This window comes from Micropterus dolomieu, linkage group LG05 (genome assembly GCF_021292245.1).
Source record: "Micropterus dolomieu isolate WLL.071019.BEF.003 ecotype Adirondacks linkage group LG05, ASM2129224v1, whole genome shotgun sequence".
NCBI classification, from domain to species: Eukaryota; Metazoa; Chordata; class Actinopteri; order Centrarchiformes; family Centrarchidae; genus Micropterus; species Micropterus dolomieu.
In genome coordinates, this window is record NC_060154.1 from 21,479,304 (window position 1) to 21,490,931 (window position 11,628).

Sequence of the window (11,628 nt, forward strand, 5' to 3'; positions counted from 1 at the left end):
GTAGAGTATGCAGTATATCATGCAAAAACAACCATATACTATTCAATTATAAACTAAAATCTATTGTCATTCCCTCTTGTTACCAATAATAATAAACTATCAATATTAATACACTAAAATCTATTTTAAGTCTTCAGTTCCTTTTACTTACCAGAAATAATAAACTACAAATAATAATAAATTGTAAGTTGTAAAAATCAACAGTACCCTCTTGTTACCAATAATTATAAACTACCAATAATAATATAATCTATTGTCAATCAACAGTAAACTATGGAGTCCCATAATATTATATATTTTTTATCTTGTGTGCACAAGATTTAAAAAATAATCTTACTACCTTCTTGTTACCAATAATTATAAACGGTAGTTTATTGGTATTGGTAACAAGAGGTAACTGAATATTTACAATATTATATATTATTATAATCTATTGCAAATCAACTGTACCCTCTTGTTACCACTGGGAGGCAGTAGTGTACTTCGCGGCGTGTTTACTATCTACCATTAAAACAAATAAGAAAGCAGCAGGTGCTGGATAAGATGTGGTTAAAATGGATTTTCACCTCATTAAAGAGAGCGTACATGAGGTATTAGCACAAACTGCAGATATCGTACACCTCCCGTGAGCTCGCTGCCTCTCTCGCATCCATTTGTCAGAGGGCCTCAGTCTCGCGCTATTTATGAAGGGCTCTCCCTGTGGGTGTCACACAGATCTGATGCTGCAGCTGCTGCTTCCTGTATTGAAGCACCATCAACCAGAGCCAAAGCCCTTTTTCGCTTGAGAGCCCCACACCTCGGACTGAAAGACGGAGGGATTTGTTGCTTGGACGCTGCCAGTCGAGTCGGCCTCCCGGTGTAGCTGCCGGTACACCCGTGGCGGCTCGCTGTCTTGTGAAAGCTGAGAAGAGGGGCTGCACATTAGGGCAGAAAGACGCAGGGCACGATTTTTCCAGGGGCTGGTGCTAGCTCGAAGCAGCTAGTAGGCTAGTGGCTAGTAGCAGCAGGTAGATAACCCAGAAGAAGCAGAAAAATAGAAATGTTTTCACTCCAAAAGCGATAGATGCACCGGAAAACGACCTGACTTTTAACGAGCACCTCGGCATGATACGAATTACCGAAATAGCAGACTGACATGCTACCGAAAGTATAGTAACTTTGCTAACGTTAGCTAGCCAAGTTGTTAGCCATCTAGAGCTGATCCTGTTGCTTTTTCACACTTGGGTTTCGAACAAGGAAACGGCCAGATTAGCAGCTTCCCAGCTCACTGCAGGTTAGTGCGATATTTGAGAAAGTCGTTTAGGGTACTTCTTGAAATGGCTCCCAAAAGAAGACCCGTTCCCCTGAACATAACGCCCATTGGGGAAGGACAGGCCACCTCCAACACCATTGATGCTGCATCTGAGTGAGTGGCCCTAACATGAGTTAAAGTAAATTGTACCTGGGTTAAAGAGTGAGTTCCTGTAAAGTGTGTTTTTACAAGCTCTGCATAAGTTTAATATCACGCACTACCCTTTTAAATGTTGACATATCTGTGTATTAAACCCTGCTGAACCGTCTGCCTCCTCCTCACAGAGCCAACCTTGAAGCCTTACAAAAGAAACTGGGTGAACTTGACCTGGACGAACAACAGAGGAAACGACTGGAAGCCTTTCTCACCCAGAAAGCCCAGGTTGGGGAACTGAAGGATGAGGATTTTGACCCCATATGTGAGTTGGGTGCTGGAAATGGAGGAGTGGTCAACAAGGTCCGCCACAAACCCTCGGGTTTGGTTATGGCCCGGAAGGTGAAAATGAACATTTGCTGAATTTTTTTGTTGTTGTTACAGGTGAAGTGTGACTGTTGGAGGGAATAAAACACATTCCAGAGGTTTTGTTTTTAGGAATTCCAGTGCAGTACAGATTTTTATCATTGCACCATAACACTCTTGCTGGCTTGGTTTGCTGCAGCCACTTCTGCATAGAGCCGCACTGACTTGCTGTGTGGAGAAAAGCACACCATGCTCCATGATCTCAAAGCAGCAACAACACATCAGGATTTGCCAGAAGTATATGAGAATGTACAAGGGCAGTTAAAGGAAAATGCAAAGTTGAGACCTTTTTTCCAATAGAACAGGAGAATAACCATTAGATAAATCTTAATATCAGCGTATCACAGATTATAATCATTGGCGGCATATCTATCTATCTATCTCATAAGTAAGAACAAATTGCAGTGCAAAGCATGCAGAAGTGGCAAAGATATGTTTGAGGTTTACAAGCAGGTTCATTGTTCCACCATAGACTCGGAACAGAAAATTACCTCGCACAGCTATAACATGAGACCGGTGCATCAGAGGGGGACGAGTAGGTCAAAAGTTGCAAAGAAACTCCCACGCGCTGTTTAACTTGCAAAAATAAATTTATAAGGTGACAACGTTTTGATACTAGATTTGGTACTCATTTTTCCTGATGAAGGTGTAGTACCAAGTTTCAAATTAGACTGTGCAGGAGTTTCTCTGCAAATCCTTTTTCCACCATAAAATGTCTGTCTGGCTGCTCCCTTTCAAAAACAGTTTTTCTTTCAACGTTTCTTTAATTTCAAAATTTAATTAAGAGCCAAACTGTGCTCAAAACATTGTACTCTTGTTAATGAATGAAAGAGACTGTTTCCGAAAGGGAGCATTCTGCAGTGTTGGGACTCCTTGTGAAATTAAATAGTACCTACTTTTTGGATTCGGCACCTTGACATAAAAGATGTTTGTGTGTTTTACACACTGATTTGCAGTACATATTTTGGCCTTTTTTAACAAAACCTAAAGGGATCCTCAGCTTGTGTATTTTGTGCGATTTAAAAAAACAAAAAACAAAACATTATTCTCGCAAATATAGTCAAGTATTCCTGCATCATAGCGTTGTATTATTTAGATCATAACGTAGGGTGCACAGTTTACGAGCTATTGGGATTCCATGCAGACACTACAGCAGCAACTCAAGCAAGCACAAGCTTGTAGGCTGTCGAGCCGTTAGGTGTGTGTTGACAGGCAAGTTGAATTTCCCCTAAAAGTTCTACAAATGATGAGACACAATTTTTGAAAACTGCATTTGTTATGGGGGTTATCACTACTTTAAAACATAGGTGTAAATTCTCAGACATTTGGTGTGTATATAGACTCACGTGGTTTGTGTCAGTGATTGAAACTACTTTAAATGTGAAATCCCAAATATGTGTTGTATAACATATCACACAGACGAACTGGAAAGTGTTGTATTTATGCCAACCACCACCTTTTGAAATGCGTTATCTTGAGATGTTTGGAGGTCAGTGAGTGATGTAACAGCATCGGGTGCATTTCTTTTTGTCAGAACAGCAGTTTATGGTCTCATTCATTCCCTCCTCAGTTGATCCACCTGGAAATCAAGCCTGCCATCAGAAACCAGATTATCAGAGAGCTGCAGGTGCTGCATGAATGCAACTCCCCCTACATTGTGGGCTTCTATGGGGCCTTTTACAGTGATGGGGAGATCAGCATCTGTATGGAGCACATGGTGAGAGACTGTTAGCAGGGCTTGCAACCAATGAACATACCAGTATGTTGTCTATTTGATTGGGGGGGGGAAGTTTGTTTTAATGGTTATGTCAGATTTATGTTGTGCAACTTGTCTCTGCAGGATGGGGGATCCTTGGACCAGGTCCTGAAGGAAGCCAGGAGAATCCCAGAAGAAATCCTGGGGAAAGTTAGCATAGCTGTATGTAGTTCACTAATTAATACAATACAAATGTAGTTTCTACCTTTTGACTTGAGAGCAGCTTACCGGATATGTATGTCATTTTAAAATCGGTTGCAGTGGTATGAATTGATATTTATTTGATTCTTAAAGCTTGTTAACATATGGTTTTTTTTGCAAATGCACTGCTATTTGTGGGTGTGTGTCTTTTGTGGTGTTGCTTAACTAGCGGTCATGCATGAGTCACAAACAACAGGGCTTACTGTATTTTACTCAACTTAAACTCTTGCATCAAGTCCAAATAACCAATTTTTAAATTGATATCTACACAGGGAATGGTGTGTGTGTGTGTGTGTGTGTGTGTGTGTGAGATGTTAATGTTTTGCTCTCTTGTTTACAGGTACTGAGAGGATTAGCATACCTGCGGGAGAAGCACCAGATCATGCATAGAGGTAAGGGCGTTCTCTAGTTTTAATGACTCGCATTGCTCTCAAAATCATTTCTGCAACATCAATTTCAGATCACTGTGGTGTGTAGTTTACAAAATCAAATGATGGGCGATAGACTAACATAATTATTGGCTATGATGATGATCAGGGTGTATGTGGACATTAAGGTGTGGAGTGTAGTATTGTGTACATTCATGTTGTCTTGGTGCTATTGATTCATTTGTGCATCACAAATACATGAATATCACAATGTTGTTAAAGAAAGAGAGATTTTTTTTGTTATTTTTGTCTGGTATTAGCAATAAAATTTATAGAAATGACCAAGGGCAAGTCTGTTCAGGTTACAGGAAATTTGGAAAGAATACGTTGGGTTTTTTTTTTGTTTCTTTAATGGCCGTTTGTGGCTAATATAATGTTCAGTATTAGTGGTAGCTAAATTTTGCAGTTGCTTGTAAGGCAACCCGCAGAGATTCAGACCATGCAAATGTTACAGTCTAAACATCACGTTTATAAAAAAGAAAAGCATGGATAGAAATGCAGGATTATCCTTCAATTTTCCACTGACATTATCCTTGCTGTGCTAAAACATGCTCAAGCACACTAACAAAAAGCACATAGGTATTATTGCTATTTCCAAATGTCTAAGCGTTTTTTTTTGTTGTTGTTTTTTTTGCTGTTGGTGAAACCACTTTAAATGGACCACATTAACTAGACCCGGCTGCAGACGTCCCTGTACTTTTTCAGATCAGATTTGTATTAATTGTCTTCATGCTTTTTTCCTCCATATGTACTGCATCAACATCTTAAGCACTTTAGCACGCTCACCACAAGGCAAACTGTTGTTTGGGAATACCACGAGTTCCTGATTTTGAAATTTGAAACATGAAGCAAAAAAAGGTTTAGTAAAAAAAAACATTATCTTTGCATTCAAACAATCACAAGTCACACCATAGTAGAGTCCAGGGCAGTCTGGGTTTCCACAGCACACCAGGGAGGAACCATGGGTGTGTTGTCATGAATGGTACTGGTGAAGGCAGTAGGCAGACATCAGTGTCTCGCTGTGCTACAGGGTCGGTGGTACTCTAGGACGGTTGTCTGTGAGCTCAGGCGGTAATTACAGCCTCTCAGACATGATTATACAGCAGCCGCGCCTTGTTGACCCCTCCCTCCCGTGTCTCCCTCCATCGTTCTCCCGCTCTTTCATGGCCACCTCTTTCTCAGCCACTCCTCACGTGTCCTTGGCCGGTGGGAGGGGGTCACACACCACAGAGGGCAGATTGCAGGGCACAGTCTTACCCCATTATTTTGCAGGATGTTGTTCGGTGGGAGCGGGAAATGTGGAGGCCCGGGCTTGTTTTATAACAAGGGCTGAGCTTGAGTCGCGACTATTTTCCACCTTGCTAGATAGACGCAGCACCACAGATGCGGCCCTCTTGATAGACTGTAGTGATGGTTTAACTTTTTGTCTCTGTAGTCATTCTATGTTGCAAGAAATATTTTTCTTTTGTATATTTGTTTATTTTTTAATGTACAAAAGCTATTTGCTATCGGAAAGCTTTTGTTATTAATGTTTACTGTCCCAGGAGGGAAATTTGTTACCAAAGCCTGCACATATTCGTGTCTCACATGAAGTAGATATAGATGCACGCAGCATTTATTCATATTAGAAATTCAAATTTATATATCCCGTCCCAGTCCCATGATGAATAGAGAAATTGACTCCCATCTCGCAGAAATCACACAGGAATCCGAAACAGCCTCTAATCCCTACATAGGGGTGTACTTATTTGCTTTTTGTTTAGCCATGATTTCCTATTGTAAGCAGTCCTCTCTCATCCTGAAATTGTACATGGATTGAGTGTGGATGACGGATGAGATGCAGTATGAAGACGAGTCTCACTGAAAACTTAATGTACATTTGTTCGTCCTCGACCCCTCTGCCACATAGATGTCAAGCCCTCCAACATCCTGGTCAACTCTCGCGGAGAAATCAAGCTGTGCGACTTTGGTGTGAGCGGCCAGCTCATAGATTCCATGGCCAACTCCTTTGTTGGAACGCGCTCCTACATGTCGGTGAGTCAGCTCTGCACGCCTGCGCCCCCACCCCTTTTCCTCTGGCCCTATCCCCACTTTCCTTCTCCTCTTTTCTCACATTGCTCTTGTTCACTGGCCCCGCCCTCTGCCTTCCTTTTCTCTGGCCCTCCCTCACTCCCCTGCCAAGAACTGAGGGCTGTGCCCAGGAAAGGGCTCTTTGGCAATGAGCGAGGCAACTGTGCTCACTCTTTCTCGTCCTTCTTTCCCCTCACTCTTAGACACCTGGTGGGTGCAGTGCCGAAAGCTGCTAGTCTGTGCGTCCTATTCCCAACCCTTACCCACAAAGCACCAGTGGTGTAGAGACACTTGCCCTTTCTCATACCCAATGCACACACCTGCCCTTGCTCACCCTTCTAACTAAAACAGTCCAAAGCTGCTCTTTACCTCCTGCCAAACCCTCCCATCCTCTGTCCTCTTGCCCTCACCACACCCAACGCTTCTTGCCATAATATCCCCCTCCTCCTCTCCCCCTCCCATTATGCTATCCTCCACTTCCTGTGCCTACCCCACCCAGTCCTCTGCCGAACCCTCTCTCCTGCCTGGCATCTTGGCTCTACCTGCTCCCTCTGACGTAGATTGTGTGTTTCTCAACAGCCGGAGAGACTGCAGGGCACTCACTACTCTGTTCAGTCTGACGTGTGGAGCATGGGTCTGTCCCTGGTGGAGCTGGCGATTGGCCGCTACCCCATCCCTCCGCCAGAAGCCAAAGAGCTGGAGGCCATCTTCGGACGAGCCGTTATGGACGGGGCCGAGGGAGAGCCACACACCAACACGCAGAGGCCTAGACCACCCGGCAGGCCCGTGAGCGGTAGGAAACGCACAAACATTTGCAAACCTATGCGTCTCGATTTGTATAGACTTTTTACATTCATGTTTTCATGATAAAAGCTTTCAAATATAATTTTAATAAAAACAAAAAGCTTGCTTAAGATATTTAAATTAATTTATTACAACTAATTTGTTGTTTGTAATTGTGTGCATGAAATGCTGTTCTCCACAGGACATGGGATGGACAGTAGACCTGCCATGGCCATCTTTGAACTCTTGGACTACATTGTGAATGAGGTCTGAGAAAACGCCAATTTGTGTTTATTCTCTTAAACACACACACACATTTCTGTTTCTACACACAAGCAAACCGTAAACATTTGCATTAATTGTTCTGTTTTTGATCTTTTAATTCTTGGTTCCTCCTCAGCCACCGCCTAAACTGCCGCTTGGGGTCTTCACCAATGATTTCCAGGACTTTGTGACAAAATGGTGAGCACTGGCAACAGCATTTTTAGTGTGAGCTACCAAACAAGTACTTATCTGCTTTTAAAGTAGATAATGTAGAGGACTTAAGTTTGTGTTTTTAATGTCATGTGATGTGAAGACAGCAGTTGGTGTTAACAGAAACAAGTCTAGTGAGATCTGAGATTGGGGGAAAAAATAAAACTTAATCCTTCATTGACAGAAGCAGTTCTATAGTCTTGCATGTCGGTAACCTTTTTGGTGTCATTTGTGTGTGCAGTTTGATCAAAAACCCAGCTGAGAGAGCAGATCTGAAGATGCTGATGGTGGGTACCTGAACTTTAATTTTTGTTCATCTGCTAGTTTGATTACGAGATCATTATTTTTTTGTTATTGATGCAAGCAGTGCAAACAGTGGTGTCGCTTTTTATTTTTCTTTCAGAGTCACACATTCATCAAGCGATCAGAAGTGGAGGAAGTGGACTTTGCCGGCTGGTTGTGCAAAACCATGGGCCTCAACCAGCCCAGTACTCCCACCCGCAGCACTGAGTGAACAGGCCCCCACTGCCCTGACCACACCTCTGGGTCTTGCTTACATACACATAAATATACTACACATACAGCCATCACACACATTGGCACTTTTTTTCATCTTGCTCTTGGGTAAAAAAAAAAACAAAAAAAAAAAACTGTTTTGCCCCCCCCCATTAATTTCTTCACCAGCAGCAGGGCCCGTTGAGTCATTGTACTGTAAGACCACAGCTTAACCATGCCAGTGTCAAGAGTAGCCACAGCTCATGTTTCCACATTGCTGCAGAGGATGTAAAGCACTGAAGGGGCTGCCAGTGTGTCAGCTGAATTTGCATTGACTGACAAACTTCTTTTTTGTATTGTTAAATATTCTGTATTAATCTTTTGTATGGCAACAGTTGATGGCTTGTGGGATTGTATTTTAATAAATGACTAGTGATTTCCAAACAGACAGAAATCCAAACAGATTATCTAGATGCAATTGGTTTTATTGAAGGTGAATGCAGCTCTTTTGATTTAATGTCCCTTTGTCAAATGTATTTATGCTAAAATGTTCTCTGCAGAGACCTTGCAATTATTTCCAATATAATAATCAAATTTGTGAGTAGAGTGCGTGAGACAAATGGGCGTCTATGGAGTCATTTTCACGTTTTGGTAAATGAGCGATCTCTCTAAAGATCATTTTTGTGAACATCACAAACCAAAGAGGGTACTCAAGACTAGTGTTTGTTTTTTTTTTTTTTTTGGTTTGTTTGTTTTTTTATGCCTGGTCAGTTTGTGTATGCACATTCACGAACAGTATATCAAAATACCTTGAATGTTTTGGGTTTTTTTTCATTTAGTGATCTACACTCTTGATTGTGTTGACATTGTTTCCTCAACATGCATTTCATTTTACATCCCACACTGTGTCTCTCACATGTGAGGAGGCATATGCTGTGGAGGCCTGATATATGCCAGAATATTGACATTGAGAAAACAATGATCAAACTGTGTTTGTGGGATGATATAGCATGGTTTATTATCTTTCTAATACTGTATGTGTATTTTATTTCCCAAGATCATGATGGGGATGATTAGCTGGTGGTGTTGTGTTTTTTTTAATTTTATTTTTTTAATCAAAAGCCTGAATCTCTGCAATGTCCCATATGAAGTTTCAATCATGTTGACTAACTTTTTCTCTTTTTTTTTTTTTCTTTTTTTTTTTGTTGTTGTTGGTCTGTACTTTTCACCTGAAGTGTATTTGGTTTGTTTTCACTGTACTGCTACGTGTGGCGCTCCAAGCTTTCTCTTGGGACACAACCAGCCTAGTGGCATGCTTTTGGAAAAGACTTGGGTACAAATACAATTGAAAACACTTCCCCTGCGATTTAACTTAATTAATTGTGGTGAAAGTACAAACCCAGGTCAGTGTTGGTCACATGATGGTGGTGGTGTTACTTGCTAGCCTGCCGTCTTGCTAGAGCTCTTGTATTCTCTCTGCTTATGGCTGCCCTTTCTTATCTCCCCGCCCCCCAAAATGTGCGTTCGTTCCGAGCAAAATGAATGCATTGTCACTTGTATGTGTACAAAGCTATATACAAAAATTACAGGAGTAATATTTTGCAGTCTTAATATACAAATTTTTGATTTATGTAAATGACAAGGGAGAAGAGTCATTTTATTATAATATAAAAATGTGTTGGATATGATTATAATGTATAAAAAGATTAAAATAAAACTTATTTGTGAATGTATTGTAAATTATTCATTTATGATAGCCATTGAGCTCCACTTTGTCATTACTTATTTATTCATCCCCTTTCAAAAAAATATTAACAATAGAGATGGCTGTTTTTACTACAGGGTTATTTATGATAATATTGGTTGTCACTGACAATACTGAGGTCATGTTCTTGGTGTGTTTGTGGAATTTGGAGTTTAGAGCAAACTGGTGGAGACTTTCCCTGAATATAGTGAGCTTTTTATACAGTGATTCCTGTACCCTTTAAGTCATTTAAATTGTCAATACAATGAAAGTATTTCCCCACCACAATTTTGTTCTCAAGAGTGTGAAGAGGGCTTTAACGGCATTCAGACCATGTAGGGAAATCAAATGTATAAAACATATTTTTATAGATGACTATATAATTAGAGACGGTTAATCGAATAAATGAAATATGAACAGCTTGAATAATTTTAAACATTTTAGAGACTTTGTTGTTTGTGTCAGGTCACAATTTGGTGGTGGCCAGTTGGTGGTGGATGCTTGCGGTGACCCTTTCATGCATAATCTGGATGATTTTTCCTAACTAACCTCCAAAATGTGATACTAGGCCGGCCCCTCTTTCAACTGGTCTGGTAATACAGCCTATGGTCTGGTTATACCTACCAAATACGCGGATGTAGTCGTTTCTGATTGGCTGGAAATCTTTCAGTCATCATTGCAACAACGACTATGCTTTATTGTTCCAGGTAGGTAACTTTCAATAAATAGACTGCACTCAGATTGAGAGATGGATGACGAGTTGAATGCAGACTATATTAAGTATACATCTGAAGTTGTCTTTTAAATACATCTTTTAATTAATTTTTAAAAAAATATTAAATATTTAACTAGCTAGAGCATTAACGTTAGCCTACAGACAAAGCGCGGTGACAAACTTTGTGACGCACCAATGAAAAAAAGGGTACCTCTGAACCTTAAACTCGACATTGTAACCTACTTGTGAAGTTAGTATTAGCTAAACTGTTTCCTACTGACCCCAGTACTCAGTTAACATTAAGTGTAAAGTTAGGCCTCACGTTACAGCTGCAGGCACATTTTTAAATGTACTAATTATAAATGTTTCAGCATTTGGTACTAGGTCAAGCGGATATCTGCCTTTTTTTAACTGCCTCCTTTTTAATTTTAATCAAAACCTTCATTCAGACAGTATAATGACAAACACAGCTTTAATGTGGGGTGTCTGGAGTTGGAGAGCACCAGCTTGTATTGGACTGAAAAGCGACATTGCCATAAAAATGTCTGACATCATCTGAGACTGCCATGGCCTGAGAAGAACTAATTTTGACTGTGGGCAATCAGGGCAAAACTGAAACAGAAGGCAACTTGTGTAAATATTATGCGAAAGTGTATATCCTGCTATTTCATTTCACTTAGGCTGCAACTTATTCACCTGCATCCTCTTCACTTAGCATTGCAAATTATAGCAAATGATGGCACCAAACTTCCAAGTACTGCAATTCATGTGTGTTTCTGAAGTTTGAAAGCTGTGATTCCCCTGAGCTTATGCAGAGACACTGCTGAATAGTGCCCTCTAGGCAGAGGGTGTGTCACTACCTCTCCCTGCCAAATAGCCCCTTCATTCCCAATGCATGGTTATCTGTGCGGCGTCAAGGCAGTGTCAAGCCCTGCTGCATTGTGGAGTACAGCTCCTGTGAGACTGGAGCCAAAAGGCAACTGTTTACAGGCCGCAACATTGTGAAAAGTACATCTTCTAAAGTGTCTGCATGAAATGTATGACTTTAAAGTGCTTTTAGAGGTGCGTTGATATGGATTATGGTGCAACAGAATCATCAAATACATCTTGTGCTCCATCCCACTCCATGGCATAATGGCTGGCTTGCACTCA

The 11,628-nt window shown here is 40.9% G+C and overlaps 1 protein-coding gene across 1 annotated transcript; it reads left to right on the top strand.

Annotated features, from left to right (window-relative positions):
- Positions 1–602: 602 nt before the first annotated feature.
- map2k2a (mitogen-activated protein kinase kinase 2a) lies at positions 603–9,540 on the top strand. The gene is made up of 11 exons (XM_046050133.1): positions 603–1,405; positions 1,576–1,786; positions 3,381–3,527; positions 3,651–3,728; positions 4,108–4,159; positions 6,105–6,229; positions 6,845–7,058; positions 7,251–7,315; positions 7,449–7,510; positions 7,764–7,809; positions 7,926–9,540. Exons 1-11 carry the CDS (start codon positions 1,317–1,319, stop codon positions 8,034–8,036), a joined length of 1,200 nt encoding a protein of 399 aa, XP_045906089.1. The 5' UTR covers positions 603–1,316; the 3' UTR covers positions 8,037–9,540.
- The last annotated feature ends 2,088 nt before the right edge of the window (positions 9,541–11,628 follow it).